The 19,680-nt window shown below is 56.5% G+C and overlaps 1 protein-coding gene across 1 annotated transcript in view; it reads right to left on the bottom strand.

Moving 5' to 3' along the window:
- The window catches only part of LPCAT1 (lysophosphatidylcholine acyltransferase 1), a 41,129-nt gene extending 24,265 nt beyond the window's left edge, over positions 1-16,864 (bottom strand). The window contains exon 1 of the mRNA XM_028516567.2: positions 16,612-16,864. Within this exon, the coding sequence (XP_028372368.1) occupies positions 16,612-16,746 (135 nt within the window). The 5' untranslated portion in view covers positions 16,747-16,864. The remainder of the gene's footprint in view (positions 1-16,611) is intronic.
- Positions 16,865-19,680: the final 2,816 nt, after the last annotated feature.

Here is a 19,680-nt window from a genome sequence, read left to right as displayed (position 1 = left end):
AGTCCCGGGGGGACCAGCGGCCGTCACTGGAACACAAGCCCGTCCATGCACAAAGCGGTGCTCTGGCGCTGCACCAGCCGGCACTCAGGTGCTCAGTCACACGTGGACCGGGAGAGGATGAGAGATTTAAACACTGACAAAGGCTTTAGGATGCCCAGATGCAGTGCTTATTTCCAGTAATTTCAAATATGTGGGTCTGATGCGGAGAAGACAAGACACAGGAGAAGGGCTCTGGTGAGGTCTCAACCCAACAGGTCTAAAGGGCCCCTCTCCACGGCATCTGCTGGGTGGGTCTCTGTCACCCGCAGCTGAGCGCCCGCGGGCTGCTCCTCTGGGCTCCGCCGAGTCCCTCGGGCTCCCGACCAAGGCCAGCGCTGCTCCACACGATATACATGCCAGACGTGCGCAATTTTCAATTTTCCAGTGGCCACGTTTAAAAAAAATACACGTGATGAAATTAATATATAGTTTATTTAACCCGATATACCTGAAAGATCACGTCAGTGTGTACTCCACACAAAAATTAGGAGAGCGCCCACCCATTTTCCAGGTCTTGGAGATCCACTGCGAGTCTGAGGCTTACAGGGAGTCCCAACGTACACTCGCCACGTTTCAAGTGCTCCAAAGCCACTTGGGGCCGAGGCTGCCTGTTGGACGGCGCAGATCTGATAACCGCGTTTTGCTAATGATGGCAATGTTTAATGGCGCTTTGCTCCTCCGGTTTCAGGGGCAGGGTGCCGACGGCCAGCTGGAGGCTCCGGTTTCAGTGTGAGGTGGAACAGAAGCAGCCACAGCAGACCTGCTGCCCTGCTGGCATTGGTGGCAAGGCTCCTTCCTGCTCAGTGGGCGCTGGCTCCAGGCCGCCAGTAAATGTCTTTCACTGGTGGACGCACCTCCCGCTCCCGGCCCTCTGAGGGCCGTGTTTCGCTTTAAACCATGACTGGGTGCTGGACTTCCTCACAGGTCTCCCCTGCATCCGGCGGGTCATCCCGGGCCTGTCCTCACTCACCATCAGTGATGTGCTCATAGCTCGTGTCATGCTGAAATTCTGGCTACAGTGCTGGAAACAGTAGGGTTTCTTTTCTAACAGGAGTCCCTGGGTCTGCCTGTGACCGCGCCCCTGAGGCTGAGTCACCTCCGAATCCCAGGTGATCTGACCCCAGGCCCCTCCCGTGCTGCCTCCTCTGGGCGGGTGCTGCAGGAAGGACGTTAGGATGCCAGCCAGCTGCTGGACAAAAGACAAAGATAAAAGACACGTATCTTTAGATAAATTTCTACAGAGATTTCTGATTGCTGCCTCAACGTATCTAAGACCAGTGTTTATCAAGATGTCTCTTTTTTCTTGACTTCACCTCAGCGCTTTTGTCAGTGGGGAAATCTCCGGAAGTCCTCAGAGTGTTCCTCCCCGACCGAACCTCCCCGTGTGGTGCACGTGACTTCAGAACACCGCGAGGCTGCCGATGCCGTCCGCTGTGACTTTCCACCAGTCCCGATCTGCAGTTTCACTGTTGACACACCAGCGCCTTCCCCGACTCCTCAGCCCAGATCTTCTTCTGTTTTGCTGATCTGCTTGCAGACCCAGTTTGATGTGTCCCTGGGCTCCACGGGGCCCTATGCAGTCACATGGATCCTGGCTCTTGCAAGAGTCTCTCCTGCTCTGAGTCCTAACAGTCTATTTCACATCTTGCAGTAAAAGCCTGGAGCATTAATTTCAGAAATATTTTGTTTCCCAATATTCACAATGAGAACACATAACTTTCTCTAAGTACCTCTTTAATTTAATCTTACAAGTTTGTAGCCTTTCCTTGATTTTTAACACTTAAGTTTAAAATGTGTCCATTTCCATCCTTTGGGATTACTTTATAATTCTGTTGCAGAGGGAAAAAGAGGATACAAGTCTGTAGGTGACACTCCCCTCCTGTTCCGGAGATGTGACCCCGCCCCCCCTTTCCCACGCCCTCCTCACTGCCCCCTCCCCCGAGGCTGCCCTCGCTGTTGGGGTGCCGGCTGGGAGCTCAGCATATCTGCTCTGCTGTTAAAACTGACAGCTGGCCCTCCCTTCTCAATTTGCAGAGAAATCAAGTTACTGGAGAGTTTACTGTGTGTTCCCATAAAGCACTGTCTGTCCGGTGCCGGTGCTGCAGACGGAGTGACCAGGCACAGAAACCGGAAATCTGAGAAAGTCCGCACACTCGGAGGTGCGATGCCTGCACCACGCCCAGCTGTGCAGGCTGTTCTGTTTCCAGGATGGTTCCTGCTGCCAACCATGGACCACCACAGCTGTATCTCACGGTGCAACCACACCACAGGTCCGCTGTCTGCTGCTGCAAAAGCCCAGACTCGAGAGGCAGGTGTCGATGTGAAGAAGAGGTTTATTTTCAGGTGCCACCAACCGGGAAGAGGGGGGACTCACATCTCAAAGCCCATCTCCCACCTCAGTGGAGGCAGAGGTTTTCACAAGGAAGGGAAGGGGACAGAACAAAGAGATCAAGGAGGGGGTTGGAAAGTTCTCTATGTACGGACGAGCAGAGCCCATACCCACAGGGCAAGTGATGGTCCCGTGTGCGTCAGCCTGGCTTAGTCATCCGGGACCCACCCCGAGCTGGGATGCCTGAAGGTCAGAGTCTTTCTCTTTTAAAGTTGGTTTTCCCAGGATTCAAATACAACACGCTGTTCATCTATAAGCTACATGTTAGTCCGAGTCCCCACTTACAGAAACAATGTCAAAAGAATGGTGGGGTGCGCTACAATTTCCCTCCGTTACAATGGGGTTCCAGAAAGAGCACGTGGTTTCCACCACTGCCCGCCCCAATGCATCTGTGGACTGCAGGGGAGGCAGCGCTACATTCCTTCTGGACAAACAGGCAGAAGCTGGCCAGACCTGGTCAGGGGACCCGTGCCTGCCCGGCACCCTGATTCGGGCTGGAGCACTCCTGTCCAAGCCGTTTGGTTAATTAGCAACGCAGGCTCCTGTAGGCTGGTCAGCGGCCATGGGTTCACTTGGCCACTCCGTGCAGGACGTGACGTGTGAACCTCAGATGATGCATTAGTGCTCCCGCTCCCGTATGCATCATAAAGGGCACAGTCCTGGTCTCTAAGTGAGAACCAGCTGACCTCGGCAAACAGACAAGCCTCCAATGAGATGAGGGGTGGGTGGGTGGGGACACAACGTAGACTCTGGGGGAACAGCCTCACCTGGGGGACGGGGGAGGGGGTTGTTCTACTGGGGGGGGTGTGTGTGTTAAATATGTATATATTTATAAATACACATGTTTAAATATTTATAAATATATATACAGTGCTGTGTAAACTGCACTCCACAGGGTGCAGGGGGCTCTGCCCTCACCTCGCCCAAGCACATGGCCTGTGTGCTCTCTGCCAGGCTCAGCCTTGACCCCGGGAGGCAGAAACCATCCCCAGGAAGAGCAGGGCTTGAAAGGTAGCTCCTTCCAGAATCTTCTGTGGGCTCTGGTCACTTGTTCTGAGAGTAGGCTGCCCCCCGGTTGTGCCCTCCTGTCCTCCCGCACCTTCTGGTCCACCTCACAGGCTCCGTCGCCTGCGTCCATCCCAGACGCCAGGCGCCTCCAGCCTCCCTGCGTCCTCACTGCTCCCCCGCCCTGATGCAAACAGGCCATGGGCCTTACCTCCCCAGGCTGACCAGGTGACAGAGCAGCCACGACAGCCACGTGGACGTACATAGCTCTGGTGGGGCTGAGCAAAGAGAGGGTAGCCCTAGAAAGGAATCCCCAGGAAATCCTGCCTGGACTGAAAACACACAGAATGAGAAATGTCTGACGGAAACGGAGCCATTGTGCTGTTTCCAGGCAGCTCTGGCCGAATACCCAGCGTGCCCTGTAATTAGTGACCAGGCTGGACGTGGTGATTGTCCCCTGAGGCGGCTGCGCTGCCTTCCTTGGCTGGCCCAGAGGGTGAGCCTGCGGCTTGACTGAGTCCTAGTATTTGTTCTCCGTCAGGAGGATGCAGGGCGAAGGGATGCCCCAGGGAGGGAGGTCAGGGGACGGCCCACACTCCAAACAAGCTCTGTGCTGGAGACGGACACAGATACCTTCACCTGGGGAAGGTCCTCCGGGGCCTGTTCCCACCAGCGCCCCTCTCACAGTGGCCCTTCTCCCCAGGGAGGCGGGGCAGCATCTGGCAGATGGCACTAGCACGGGCCGACTGGGGCGCTGGTCCCAGAGTGGGAGGACCTTGCTCCCTGGTGATGAGTGGCTGGCGTTCCAGGCACTGGGGGCCAGTCTCGAAGGAGGCAGAAGCAGCGGTGTGTTGGGGAGAACGCTGTGGACGGGGAAGGAAAAGGAAAAGGCTAGTGGTGCAGGGATCTGCGTCCCTCCTGAGATGCTGGCGACAGCTGCGGCCCTCCCGTTACTAACAGGAGTCCCAGCCACCGTCCCAAGTGCCAGGTAGTCACCCTTCTCGTGAGCTGGATGAGGGCTTGTAACACAATCCTACAAGGATCTACACTTACGAGCCCTGGCTGAGTTACTTAACTACTGAAAACCAGTTGTGATAAACTATCCCATTAAAAAGGGGTGTAGCAGGAATAACACTGACATACACGGCCACAGCACGGTTGTGTTACTGAGTGGCCGATTTAGACTAGATCTGAAGGTGGATCACCCATCCCAACCCGCGTACTTCATTTCAACCCACACATTCCATCCAAGGCCCCCAGCAGAGAACTCCGGGCGGTGAAACGCCCAGGTGCAGGGAGGAGTGTGTGGGCTGCCCTTGGCCTCTAAACACCCGCAGGACCTGAGGCTCCAGGCTCCAGGCGAATGCCCCAGACACGGGAGCCCACGCCACAGAAGGAGCAGTCTGAGTGTCGCTTACGATCTATGCTACGACTGGGCTTCATACAGGCTTACCACAGAGTCCGTCATCACAGGCACACGTGCACATGCACACACACGCGTGCCAGGGTCCTCTGCATGCCAAGGACCTCACACGCCCAGTCACCAGGACTGGGAAAAATAAATTCTGTCACTTCAGCTGCCATCCGTGGTACTTTGCTAGGACAGCCCAAGCTAATACATTTGGAAAACGACCGAGATTTGCCATGACAAGGAGTATGAGAGTGACAGTTCTCGCCACCCGTTCTCAGTGAGTTCACCTGACCCGCCAGTCCGGATCTCCGAGGCACCTGTGGCTACAACGCCTGGCTCGGGCACACCCAGCACTGGCTCCCAGGCCACTGAAGTCACTAGCACTGTCTACATGCATGTCGGTCCAAGTGCCTCATGCTCGATAACCAACAAGGAACCACTGAGATGCTGGTTAGGAAGCAAGGGTCTCTACAGCATGGGGGTCCCCTTTGTCTCCACCCACGCTGTCCCTGTGCCAGGTGGGGTCACTGCAGTGAAACGCTCCCTGGTGTCACTCAGTGGGCAGGCCAGCCAGGGCACTGCAATGCTCTGTGCCCTCCAAGCGTGCACACTGGAGTGACACCACACTGAGGGACCCCAGTCAGCCGTGGAAGATTCCAGCAACACCTGCAGCCAGGAGAGCACAAGGGCAGGAGGTGGCTGCTCCAAGGGGAGAGGGCGCGGGCAGCTCCAAGAACACGGTGGATGTCCGGACACTCGGGGTCAGTGGCCCCCATCACTAGTCAGCACGATGGCGGGCAGCTTACGGGGAAAGCGCTCCTGAAGGTGCATTCCACGCCAGTGTGCTTCGCTGCGGAAGAAGCAAGGAACCGCCCTTCCGAAGGGCGCATTCAGCAGGCACCCTGAAGAGACGCGCTCTCCATGGAACACGTAGGCACCTCCGTGCACAACAGTGCCTGCTGGCCACAGAGAGACACGCACTGCAGACACATCCCGCACCTCGTCTCCCTCCTCCAAGTTCCTGAAGCCCACGGTGACAGAAGTAGGGAGACTGCGCTCACACAGGGTGGGGGCGCCGTCTACTCTCAGTAACTGCGGAGGTTCTGGGAGGGCAGGGGTGCGGAGGGAAAACAAATGTGACCATCCGAGGCGTCGGCCCCCAGATGCCCTGTGGCCAGAGCTCTGCAGCACCGCCCACGAGGAGGCTGAACGCAACCTCCCGCCGGTTCTGGAGACGACCGCTGCTCGGGGCGGGTCTCCCACTGAACTCTGTGAGGGCGACACTGCAGCCCGGGTGCTGCGGGTGAGAACTCGGGCAGGGCCTACGTGTGTGCACCTGCCAGCTGGCAGCCCGGCCCAGCTCCCCAGGAGCTGCTCACGTGGGCAGGTGAGCTGAAGACCACCTGTGTGAGGGAGGAGCTACGAGTTACAGGAGGCAAGGAGGACAGGTCCCAAGGTGGCGATTAGTTTCTCATGTCTTAGCAAGGGACAAAAGGGGACTCATATCTACGGTGACTTAGATGAATTTACATCTGAATGAAGCATTTGTCAAAGATGGCAGGCCTAGTTCAGCATACAGGAGGTAGACGAACCACTAACAGGCGTGGGGCCTGGGGGACGGGGGAGCCTGGACTAATGGGGGTGCCACAGCAAACACGAACACGAGACCCTGGGGCACAGCGGTGCTGGGGCTGACCTGCTGTGCCACCAGAGGGCAAGCGCCAGAGGCCAGGAGTTCCCATCCTGCTCCCAGCCCACAGGGCCCCACGTGCAGGCAGGAGCTGAAGGAAACTGCTCCCCAGCTCAAGGCACGCGTCTCAGAGCACAGGCCCTGTGAGGCCACAGAGGAGCAGTGCCAGGAACAACATAACACACAAATCAACTGCCCTAAGTGGTTGATCTCCCCGAGGGGCAGCCTGTGCACCAAGGGCAGGGCAGGGCTGAGCGAGATGCCGACAGGCAGGGGCAGCTGCTAGAGGGGGAGGCAGGGACTATGCTGCTGGGGAATGCAGGGTGTGGTCCCTGTCCCAGAGAGAAGATACAGTGGGTATACACGTGAACAGGTGGGGAAACTGAGGCCCAGCGAAGCACTTTCCAAGGTCCGCCAGCTGGTCAGAGCAAAAGCCAAGGTTCAAGGAAAAGACAAGAGGAGGGTGCCCTGAGGGAGAAGCCCCCAGGCCAGCACCTAGTCCTTCCTCCGTGCACCTCCCACCCTTGGATGCTGGCCCGACTCAGGGACGATGCCTCTGATGTGGCACCCCAGCCCGGTCTGCTGCCCAGGGCTCCAGACACGTATTGCCAACAGCACAAATGGCCACCCACAGCCACACAGGACCACCACCCAAACGGAGCCTCACCGGCCTGTTCACGTCTGGCCTTTCCTGCTTAGAGGGTGACTCTGCCCCTCAGGTCCGGTTTGGGCAGTAGGCACACATGTTGGAATCGTATTTGCCACCTCTCTTTCTTACCAATTCCTACTGGCTCCACCTCCAAAACAAGTCCAGAACCCAAGACCACCCCCCTCCTACAAGGTGGAACATGGCAGCTCCCCCCTGGCCCTCCACACACTGCCAGACCCCACCCCTTGGTGCTCAGAGATCTGCACAGCTGCCGAGTCACCCTCTGACCCCAGATCCCCCTGCCCAACCTCTGCTGGAAACACTGGCCTCTCTCTGTTCTCTTACCACACGAGGCACCCCAGCAGCCCTGCAGAGGGGAGGAGGAACTGAGCCAGGCAGGTGCACTAACCCTTCACCAAAGCTGGGTGGGGCACTGCTGTGACGGGAGCTGTGAATGAGGCCAGATCAGCTGGAGCCTGGGCGTGGGAGGACAAGGGCTTATCTCTGGAACGAATTGTGCTTCAGGGTTCAGAAGTCGTTGGAGCGGCGGCTCCTGAGGCTGGGTCTCGTGTGCTCCTCACACATACCCTGGGAGGCTGGCCTTCGTCACCTCCAAGCTCGTGCCGTGAGGGACACACTGGAGGTGCAGTACCTACGTTCCACAGAAAGATCTCCGGGGCAGTGTGAGATAAACAGAAAAACCTTGCCCAGGGAATTAATCTTATTTTTTACTGTTACTTATTAAAAAAAAAAAAAAAGAGCCCGTTATTTTTGAGAATCCTGATTTAGCACAGACAGAATACTCTAAAATTGGGAAGCCAACATCTGACGCCGTGAGCTGTCTGGCCCCCGCACCTCCGCCTGCCTGGCGGGAAGGGGTCTGCAGGGCCACGGAGACACGTTCAAGTCTGCTGGGACCACTTTCTCCGGATGCAGCGAGAGAAAAGAGACGTCCCACTTTATTTTTCCTTTTACAGAAAAGATAACTTAGGAAAAGCACAGCAATCCTCACAGAAGTCCCATCAGCGGGCACAGTCAAGCACTTTCCTTAGAAAACGCCACCGCCAGCCACAGAAGCCTGGAGCGGAGCCTGGAAAGAGCGTCCGAGGCCCAGCCCTGGGCCCGACGTGGCACCGACGCAAACCCAGCAGCCCGCCTGCCCACCCGGGAGAAGTCTGCCTCCGTGCTCGTCCCCAGCCTCCACACACCAACGCGGTCAGGTACGGGTCACTGCGGGCCCTCACCCGACGACGCCGCATTCAGCACAGAATACACACAGTCATCTTCACACTGATTCTAAAAGAGCACTTCAAAGCAAAAGTGAAACAAAGAGAACGTGCTCTGAGTATCTGAATAGTGGAGGTCAGTTTCATCTTGTCTCACACACCACTGCCCTGAAGAAACAGCTTCCTCTGTACAAACAGACAAACTCGAAGGTGGCTAGAGGGCCGAGGTGTCAGCGTGGGGGCTGGGGTGGGAGTGGCTGGTGGGGGGCCAGGGAGCGCAGGTCACGGCCGAGGGGCAGCTTTAGTGGGAACAACACGTTGTGTGTACTGGGTACCTGGGCTTCTTTGGTGACTTGCCTGAACTTGCAGGGACTCATTCGCCTTTTTCTTACTAATATGTGAATGTGGACTGTCTTCCCAGCCCCAGATGTCAACTGTATTCCGCTCTGAGGCTTGGGTACACCTGTGCGACTTAGGATTACCTGTGCCACCTGGAAACTCCTTCCTGAGCCCATGCTTACTGCAACATGCGTGCTATTTCTTCTTAGCTACCCCGCTCGCATCTAAAATTAAATGTAGCTTTTCTACAACAGCTATTTTTGTCTTTCAAACCCTCAGCCAGCCCCAACATCCTCGCCATCCCCACCATTACTTTTCAAGAGCTCTCGACTCAAACCTTAGCACTCACTGCCCAGTCTGGAGGCTCCTGCAAAGTGGGTGCATTTCAGTAATTCCTTCTGAGTTCACAAGTCTGTCCCTCGCCCCAGTGGCAAACTGATCTTCCTGGATGGCCACACTGACCATTCTCGAGGATGCACTGAGGGTGATGGTGGGTTTTGTGAGGCAGCAACAGAGGTTCGCACAGTTCTTCATGGGTCAGCACCCCTGGGCCTAAGGAACCCTCAAGATGACACTTAAACCCAGGAACCCCCCATGGAAACCCACCATCAGCAGACAGTCCTTGCCTGCCCGCCCACCCGGCCCTTTAGCCAGCACCCGAGGGTTCCAGCCAGAAGGCCAGAGCCTTCGTGTTGGCCGACCTTGCCTGGCTCAGGTCTGCAAGGTCTGGCTCCGACATCAGCACTGGTGGCTTCACAGGCCCAGCATGGCATGCCCCTAGTGCCGGGACCCGGGAGACAGTCCGAGGCAGTGGGGCCCGCCACCTAGCTTGTGAGCGAAACGTGGTCAACACAGTGGGCAGCACGGGGTGCCTCCAGGTGAAGGGAGCAGAGATCATAGCACTGGGGACCGAGGCGGCCAGGCAGAGCATGCAGTCCATGCTCAAGAGTCTTTGGCCCAAGGACATGCATCAGGAGATGATCACAAAAGCCTCCACCTGAGGGCCGGGGAAGTAGATTTTTGGGGACATCAGCAGCCACCTGTCACACAGACTCAGGTCTCCAAGGAAAACTATGATGCAGACACCAACCACAGTGCTCACTGGCTGAGGCTGGGCCACAAGACAGAGGAGGGTGGGGGAACGGCACAAACGAGCAGACAGTAGGTGTCTGGGTAAGGCAGGCACACCTGGGGTGAGCGTCTTTTCTGCAGGGGAGTTGAGAACGGTCTCTATGATGACCAGTGGGGTTCAAGCAAAGGCTGAGGAAGTGCAGGGGGAGCACTTGAAGGGTCTTACAGGGGGAAGGCCAGAGCAAAGGCTCTGGGGCTGGAGGGCTGGGCCTGTGGAAAGGGTTGGAGGGGTGAGGGACCAGGCAGGACAGCCATGTGGGACACTGACATCCCATTCTTGCTTCAGGACAATGACATCTTGGGTGCCCTCCCCTCCCCTGAATGCTCTTCCTGTCTTCTCACTTCTCCTCCTACTCCTCAGTTCCTGTAGAATCTCATCTCCCAGGGGGAGCCAGGGAGAGTAAATGGGCTAAGATGTGAGACCCTCACTCCAAGAATGGGCATTCAGTGCCTGACCTATACCAGGCCCTCAGCTCGTTGGCATTCCAGCTGTCTTGGGCACCAAGGTCACTTCTGAGCAGCTCAGGCTCCTGGGGAGGCCACAGAGCAGTAGGCCCCACTGGGGGTCCAGTGTTGGTCCTCGACCTCCAGATCTTAGGGGCCCTGTGTGAGACACTGCAGGAGAGGCTCGGCTCTGTGTCGTCATCCTAGGGGTTTGAAAGAGTAAAATTGAGCCCTGGCTGGTGTAGCTCAGTGGATTGAGTGGGAGCTGCAAACCAAAGTGTCACAGGTTCGATTCCCAGTCAGGGCACATGCCTGAGTTGCAGGCCATGAGCCCCAGCAACCACACATTGATGTTTCTCTCTCTCCCTCCCCTCTCTAAAAATAAATAAATAAAATCTTTAAAAAAAAGAAAGTAAAATTGTGAAATGTTCTTTAAAAAGTGTGCACATGGCAAATAATTTTTTAGGGAAAATCACTCCTCTAGCTCCGAGATGGAAATATGACTCTTAAGCGGAAAACAGCTGCGGCCCCACGGGCACCGCGGGAGGCCCCAACACAGGGCGGCCAGCGGCTCTGGCCGGCTCAGTCTGCGGCAGCTTGCGGCCTGCCACCAAAAGCACCCGAGCCCAGCACAGTGTGCCTGAAGGAAGATGGGAGGCCCAGCGCCACGTGGCCACGTAACAGCGGCATTTAAGCATTTCAGCTCCCAGAGCACCTAAGCTCACAAGACTACAACATGGACCTAATGCCAAGGAACAAGGCACTAGCTTTTTTTTTTAATTGAATTTATTGGGGTAACACTGGTTAATAAAATTATATAGGATTCAAGTGTACAATTCTGTAATACATCATTTGCATATGGTATTGTATGCTCACCACCCAAAGTCAAGTCTCCTTCCATCACCATTTGTCCCCCCTTCACCCTCTTCAACACTTCCCCCACTCCTTTCCCTCTGGTATTCAGCACTGTCATAGCTATGAAGTTTTTTGCTTGTTTTTGTTTAACCCCTTCACCTTTTCCATCCAGCCTCCAACTCCCCTCCCCTGTGACAGCTGTCCGTCTGTTCTCCGTATCCACGAGTGGATGAAAAAACTGTGGCACATTCACACAAGGGAATTCTACGCAGCCGCAGAAAAGAAGGCAATCTCACCTTCTGTGACGGCACGGATAAACTAGGAGAGCATTATGCTGAGTGAGATAAGTCCGCCAGAGAAAGACAAATGCCGCATGTTTTCACTTGTGGGTGGAGTGTAACGGACACGGCCCCGGGAGCTGCACAGCAACTTGGGCTCGAGAAGGACAAACACTATGGTCACAATCAACGTGTTATTTCCAAACACATGCTTTCCTCGGGGCTCGTTTTCAAAACACTGCCCTTCCCAGCTAGACTACGCGCTTACGGAACACCAGCAATGTTAGAAACACGGCTCAGGCAAGGCCAGGCCAGGCCGCCTTAACCCACCCCCACAAACCCAGGGGAGCTCCAGGGGATCCAGGGGGCTATTCCCAGGGCTGCTCCGGGAAGGGTGGCACCTCGCCCTGCTGTGTCGGCTGACAGTCCCAGGGGCAGGGGGACAGGGGAGCAGGGCTGTCAGAAGGCTGTGGGTCTTTGGGGCAGGTGGGCGGGGCAGGGGTGGGGCTTTGTGGAGCAAGGTTTTGTGGGAGCCTTGCTCAGACTCACCCGGGAAGGGGAGCCCAGGACACCTCCTCAGATGGTTTCCATCATCGGGGACAGGCCCTCCTGGAGCCTTGAGGCCTGTGGGCCTGGCGGGGTGGGCAGGCTGTCCAGCTCCTGCAGCACACTTTTGAGTGACTGTTTTAGGGACGAAATCCTGATTTTTTTAAAATGAGAAATAAGATTGACTGTGCTTTGCTCAGAACTAAGAGATTAAAGAGGTTGTAGAACAAAGCTGCATGCATATACTTGTGTATGTATAATGCATGTGAGTGTGTATGAGTATACTTCTGTGTATATGTGTGCCTGTATATGCTTCTGTGTGTATGTATGTACTGCGTATGAGTGTGTATATATACTCCAGGGTATGTGTGTGTACAAAATGTGTAAATAAGTGTATATACTTCTGTGTGTACATGATGTGTGTGTGTGCATATACACACACATATAAAACATACATGAATGTCGAAAATCCACACATCAGGACAGAAGAGCATAAAAACTGAAAAGACAAGTTTTTTCCAACCTTGAATCTCCCTTCCCACCCTCAGCATTAGCCACAGTCCAGCTTTACGTGTGCGTCCTCCATAAATTAGAGTCGGTGAGTCAGAAGAGAAGGCCAGTGCCCTGACAGTCATGTCGGATGCCTGCACTGAGGTAGCCCTCGCTGCCCGGGACTTGGGACAGCACTGGCCTTGGGCCTGTCTCCTCACCTGGGACATGGGGACACAGCACCTGACCCTCCACTCACCCCCTCCCACAGCAGCACTGAGTGACCAGCACAAGGACACTGGGCATGTCCTGGATCCCACTGGGCTACAACTGTGCCAACAGAGGCATCATCGCCACCAGACTCCCAGGTGGTCAGAGACCTGCGACCTGGTGTCCACTTGGAGCCTCAGCCGCCGGGTGTCCAGGGAGGGCGAGGCTGTCTCTGTTCTCCCACGGGACACACGCTGCCCTGGAAATCCTCCATCCCATGTTTCCCTGGGGTTTTATTACCCCTCGAGAACACCAGCTTCAGGCCAGGTCACCTCCCATTTACCTATCCCTCCACACCCCTGGAAGACAGCTGGCGTCACAGGAGGTGCTAGATAAAGAGCTGCTCCTTGTTCTGGAGTCTCAGGCATGGAGTCACCAGACACAAGGGGCAGCAGAGGGGGTGCGGTGGGCACGGCTGGCAGGGCCCAGGAGTCTGGCAGGTCAGGGGGACAGGAGGGACATGTCAGGCCTGGTCTGTGTGCATGGGGGTGGGGGGCACTGAAGCCAAGGGCCGGGATGTCAACTAGGAGTGGTCAGGAGCATACAAAGTGTGGGATTCCCTGCTCTAGAAGGGCCACACCTAACTCAGGATCCGGGTGGAGACCAACCAAGGTGTCTGCTGCTTTTCTTTTCTTTTCTTTTCTTTTTTTTTTGAATCAAAACTCAGGCATTCTGATAAGGACTCCAAAGACTGTCCACTTCTGGGTAAATTCCATGCAGGGCCACCAACTGCAGGTCCGGTGAGAGGGAGTCTCCCTGGACTCAGCCCTCCTGGTAATCCTCTCTGGGGATCAGGCCAGTGGAGGGTGCACTCCCAGCCTCTGCCCTCCCAGGACTCGGTTCCAAAGTGTACAAGAAGCCGGCCTGCTCTCCAGGAAGTCAGTGCTCACTGACACGAGTAGGGGGAGTTCAGAAAAGAGGGAACTTCATAGCTGGAAGTGGGAATGAGCTCACGTCCATGCGCTCCAGCGGGAAGCACCCAAAAACCCAGGTGATACAAAACCACTTCACAATTTCAGGAGTAACGGGTCACCATGTGACTATCCAGCACTATAATTATTCATGGCTTTCAGATCTTACTGCATTGTTTTCTGTCCAAAGAGATGCTTAAGCTCCTTGCAAAATCTGCAGTTAAATGACAGATGGACTGGTCATTAATCCACAGACTTGCAATGGCCCTTTCCCAGCAGCAAATGCTAGCAGGTAAGTGCAGGTCTCCTTACTGGCTTATCTTAACCAGAATTTACATGATTTCTGAGCACTCTCGGTGTCTCAGTCATTGCTGAATCCATTTATTTACTGATTTGGGAGGCAGTAGATGGGCCAATTCACTCTGTGGAAACTCTACCCTACAACGCAGTAGATAATGGTAAAACGTGTGGCTGACAGAACGCTGTTTGGTGAAAAGCAAAATGAGTCTTCAGAGTGGGACCTGGAAGGTGGAGAACAATGAGGAACGACACACCCTCAGCCACACGTCGCTGACACCTGAGCAGCAGCAATGACTTTGCCACAAATACACAGGATTATGCTGACAGCGGTCTCTGAAACATTGTGACAAGGTGTACACAAAGTATCTTACCCACCTGTTCTTTTTCTGAATGTCATCCAGAGGCGGCCTGACATCTACAACCAGGATCTCAAACTCATCTCAGTGAAGAACAGCCTGAAGAGCCCACAGGCACTGCTCTAAAGCCCCAATGTACGAGTCTAGGACCGCTGGTGGAGGGGAGCTGGGGATTTCCTACTCCGCTCCGCCATCCTCCCCCTTCGCCTGTTTCTTCACTCAGCAGCTAGCTGAGTCCCTGCAGTGGACCCCATCCGCTGGAGCGGTGAGCACACAGTTTGGAACGGGACAGACAGCGGCAGTGCCATCAGGTAGGCTGCAAACTTGACAGGGATACGGAGCTGGGCCTCTGGGAACCTCCAGGGAGGAGGGGGCTTCTCCCTCGCAGTGATATTTCACCCAAGAGGGAGAAGCAGAGAGGCTGGGAGAGAGTGGACAAGAGGAAGAGAGAAAGAGAGCCCTGTGGCAACTGGAGCCAACTGTGACAAGCCTGGGGGTGGGGAAGGGCCCAGAAGGGACCTTGGAAACCCCCCGAAGGAGCCAGGGTTCGCTGGGTCCCCAGAGCACCTCAGAGGGTTCTAAGCTGAAGCACAGAGGGAGAAGGAAAGCCCCCTGAACCACAGGAGTGGTGGGGGCAGGGCTGGTGGGTGGGGCCCACGCAGGAGCATAGGAGAAGTGACTGTGTGTCCTAACCCCTAGCATTCTGGGCATAGGACTTGCTAGGTGATGAGTGTGAGGCTACAAGTGAACTAGGCACCGGGAGACCACACGGCAGGCAGGCACTGGCTCCAAACATGCACAGAGGTGGGGGACAAGGACCAGGAGCCAACTGGGGACAACCCTGCCCTTTCCTATCACTAGAAGGGACACCACCCTCTCCGTTCTCTTCCCTCTTTTCTATCTCTGCCCACAGTCTCCTCTGCCTCCCGTGCCAATCAAACCCACCAAGAAGGCACTCTGAGAAAAGGCAGGAGTCCCAGAAAATGACAGCTTAATGCTGACTTCAAGAACTTTCACTTTAACATCGTTTCAGGTGAATTACTTTACACACTAAAAAATTCTCAATGTCCCACCCAAAAGTTTGTCACAGTTGGAAACATACTGCCCACCAACTAGACAACCACTTAAATCCCCAAACTGCACGCCTACTCCTGGGTAGTTTTGGAGTCCGAGGAAAGGCCATACTGTGAGGTACCTTAAAGAAATGCAAACACCACACACAACCGGAGCACAGAGACCTGACACAGCCAGGCAGGCATTCCACCAGGTCGGAAACCACATGAAGGAAAGGAAGAGGCCCTGGCCTGGTTGCTTCAACCCCCAACCCAGGGAACATACAAAAATCAACCAAGGAATGTATAAATGGGTGGGACAAGAAATCAATGTTTCTCTGTCATCATCAGTAAATTAAAAAGGAAATACGAAAGAAAGAAAAGAGTGAGGGAGAGAAGGAGAGAGGGAAGGGAAGGGAAGGGAAGGGAAGGGAAGGGAAGGGAAGGGAAGGGAAGGGAAGGGAAGAGTGTGGAAGCCCCACTGCTTCCTGCAGCCACCCATCCCTCAGCCAGGACCAGATGATCCCAGAAATAACACCAGATGGAAGCCAATGGCACACTGTTCCCTCCCAGGCTGGAACCGAAGTTTTATACAATTGATTCTGGTTGCGGACTCACCCCCAAGGGAGCGTTCCTGGCACATTCCCCAGAAAACAACTGGCAAACAGAGGCGCAAATGCTCCTGCTGTTCATCTTCAGGGGGTCCCACACAGCCCGCACACCACTGTCTCTCGCACCGACTCAAGTCGTCCACTAGGTCCCCACGTACGAAGCTCATCAAGTGACAAAAATCACACGGGAGGGGGGGTCCACTCCAGCACCGCATGGAGCCTGCACACCGCAGGAGTGGACAACGACACCAGGGACCGAGGTGCGTGGGCCGAGCGGGGGTTGCGGGTATCAGGGGAAGTGATGCGGGGACGGGGAAAGAGGATGCAGGGCTGGATCCGGGGTGCGGGGGCCCGGGGAAAGAGGATGAGGAGCCAGGCTCAGGGCACGGGCGGCGGGAAAATAGGTGAGGGGACCTAGGATGGAGCGAGGGCGCCGGGGACTCCAGCTGCGGAATGCGGGCCGCAGAGCAGTGTAGCGGTCGCGGGCCGCGGGCGCCTGAGGGGCGGCAGCCGGGCTGGGCCTCGCCGGAGGACCCCTCCCCGCACCCCTCCCCGCCGCGCATCCCCGCCCCTCGGCGCGGCCCCGGCAGCGGGCTCGCCGGGCAGCGGCGGGAACCCACCTGGGCCTTCCGCAGGGCGCCGAGGCGCAGCTCGTGCACGAAGGGGTTCCGCCCCGGGGGCGCCAGCCGCCGCGCGTCGACGGCCCCCGCGCTGGAGGCGGGGGCATCCCGGGGACCGCGTCCCCGCAGTCTCATGGCCGCGCCGCCCTCCGAAAGGGGAGCCGGGGAGCTGGGCGCGCCGGGCGCGGAGCGCGGCGCGGAGCGGAGCGGAGCGGGGAGCGGAGCGCAGAGGCAGGCGCGGGACAAGGATGCGCGGCGGCTGGAGCGGGCCGGTGTGCGGCCGCGCAGGCGCGGGAGGGGCGGCGGTGTGACGTGAGCGGGGGGCGGTAGCGGGGCGGGGCCGGGGCGGGGCTTTATCTCAAACCCCCGCCCACGCGGGCCCGGAGTAGCGGCCGCAGACTTGACTAGCTCGTTGCAACCCGGGTTAGCCCCTGGGGGGCCGCGGGAAAAGCAGCGCGGGTTTTGAGCAGCGCCTAGGTCCAGGCCGGAGCGCCTCCCGTCTGGCCGGACCACAGAGAACCACCGGCTGGCCCGGTTCCGGGAGGACAGGAGGTCCGGTTGCCAGTTCGGCGAGGCTTGCCACGTCGCCCCCTTACGCCTCTCAGCACAGGACCGGGGGCGTGGCCCTGGTTTCAGCACTGACCCGCGCCGGGACAGGGTCAGTGGCTGGCCCAAGTCCAGCACGCGAGCTACCCCATCTCCACTCCGGGTCTGGGTGTGAGGCTCTGCCTCACCGCCCCAAATCTTGAGGCCCACGAGCAGCAGGGCCTGGCCAGGCCGCGCGTGTAAGAGGCCATTGCATTCTGAGGTCCATTAGGACTGCTCTCCAGAACCAGCTCCCGCCGCTTTTCTTCCCTCTACCTTGTCCTCACTCAGACTGTTGCTGCAAGGCGGTCTTGGGGAAGGGGCTTCTCGCTGCATTCTCATAGGTCCGTGCTAACTCTGTTTGTTAGAGTAGGCCTCATCCCAGACATGTGGGGTCTGCTCAAACGCGGGGCCCACGCAGATGGTGAGACCAGGCAGGGGGTCCACAGAGGGGAGTCCAGTGGTTTGAATCAAATAATCCTTATTCCCTAATTACTCTAGTTCATGGAATTACTCTCTGAATACAGGGGAGATATTTGGGGGTCCCTAATTAATAGCACAATATTAACTAGGGTAAAAGTGAAATAGCTCCATGTTCAAATTTTGTAAATTAAAAAAATTCACCTCAAACCTTTTGTAGGGAGAACAGCAACTTTCTTGGCACGCCCCTCCTTGTGGCCCTGACAGTCAGGCGTCAGCTGATGGGCGCGAGAGGTTGACAGGGACACAGTCCAGCAGCCCCTCGTTCACACGTGGGTGTCTGACGTCACCGGAAGGGGCCCAGCTCTTCCTGCGTTGTTCTAAGGCTGCAGGAAGGTCAGACCTCACCGGGGCCTCTGTTGTCTGTAAGGCCCTCCAGCCTCATCCCTTCCTGGGCAGTGGGTCAGGGGTGACTCGGCTCTCTGATAATGCAGCTGAGACCCTTACCTCCAACACAGTGAAGTATCACCATGCTGACCCCCTTCTTTGTTTTAATGGAGGGAGAGAATTGGGACCAAAGGAGAGGCCATTGGTTCCCTCTGGCATCCCACACAGCGAAGTTAACAAGAAAGGGAAGAGCAGGGCTGGGTCCAACACTGATTCAGAGCCTTATGCTTGACCTGGGCAAGCGAGCTCTCCTGGAACCTCGGGTGGCACGTCTGTGAGAAGCAGCCAGTGGCAGTGTTGCCTTCCACTCTGTGCTGTGATGACATAAAGGCCCTGGTGACTGTGGTGGACATGACATGCTGGTGGACACCAGCAGGCACTGTTTCCCTTGCCTCGGTGGCCATCAGCACTCTGCTGATCTCCAGGGACCGGGTTGGTGATGGCTCTGATCTCAGATACAAGAGTCCAGCTGGGAAGGCTGGTGGGGCAGTGGGAGAGGCTGGGCAGAATGGGGAGGAAGAGATTCCTTCCTTTTCCACCCCCACTCATTCACAATAAACAGAGCCATGGAGGACTCTGGAAGGCCAACAATGGCCAAAGGCCACCAGGAGAACAGGGAAGGTGCAGAGGGCTCAGGATGGCGAGTCCAGGAGTTGCTCCCCTCAGGAGCACTGGCTGGGATAGAACTTAAGTGCTGTCCAGTTGTCGTAGACAGCTGTGGAGAGCACCCAGCAGTGAGCCACGTGGTGGACAGGGAAAGGGAATTCCAAGGACTTTCTTTTAAAGCTGTCCGATGAAGGAGGAAGGGGGCAAGAGGGGGGTGTGCAGATGGAGACACAGGGAGTGGGGCACAGATCCAGGATGGTTGCTTTAGGGAGGGTTACTCTCTGGGCCTGTTCCTAGGTGAGGGCCAGCAGTGGGCCTGGAGGCACAGTTGAAAACCCACTGATGACCCTACCTCCGTCCAGAAGATCTAGGGTCAGGGGAAGCACTGGGCTGGGACCAGAGGTTGGGACTCCTCCTCGGGCAGGCTGGAAAGGACCGGATAGCTAACAGGGTGGATCAACCATTTCGGACAAAGATCTCTTGTGTGTGAGGAAGTCAACTATCTCCTGGAGGCTGAGAGTGAGAGGTAGGGGCTGGCAGGTGGGGCTGTGGGAAGAATGGTGCAGGCTGGGAGGTTGGTTGGCTGGAACTGGTTGTCCACTCTTAGGCTTCGATTTTAATACTGTGATGGAATGTTCTGGAAGTTCTGGAGTGTTCTGGAAGCTTGATTAGGAAAAGTTGGTCTTGGGTATGGAGCTATAAGCAGTTTCTTTCAGAAGAAGGGGATAACGTTCGGTTTATCTCTGGGGCTTAAGTTTCCCAGTTTTGGAAAAACTACCAGACAGGTCCTTTAGCTACTCAGGCAAGTTCCCCCTGGCTCCCCAGGAACCTCTGGGATGCACAGCCTGCGGGCGCAGGGGCTGCCCGCCAAGCTCCGCCCCTGTGGCTCCCTGCTGTTCTCTTTTAAGCGGGGAGATCAGAGGGAACTCTCTCCCACCCTCCAGATGAACTGGGGACACTGCCTGCCGCTTGCTGTGGGGCTGGGGCTTTGCGCTGTGTTTATTTATTTAA

Source organism: Phyllostomus discolor, chromosome 3 (assembly GCF_004126475.2).
Source record: "Phyllostomus discolor isolate MPI-MPIP mPhyDis1 chromosome 3, mPhyDis1.pri.v3, whole genome shotgun sequence".
Classification (NCBI taxonomy): Eukaryota; Metazoa; Chordata; class Mammalia; order Chiroptera; family Phyllostomidae; genus Phyllostomus; species Phyllostomus discolor.
Note: the sequence above shows the minus strand (reverse complement) of the source record. Positions and strands in the feature narration are given on the sequence as shown.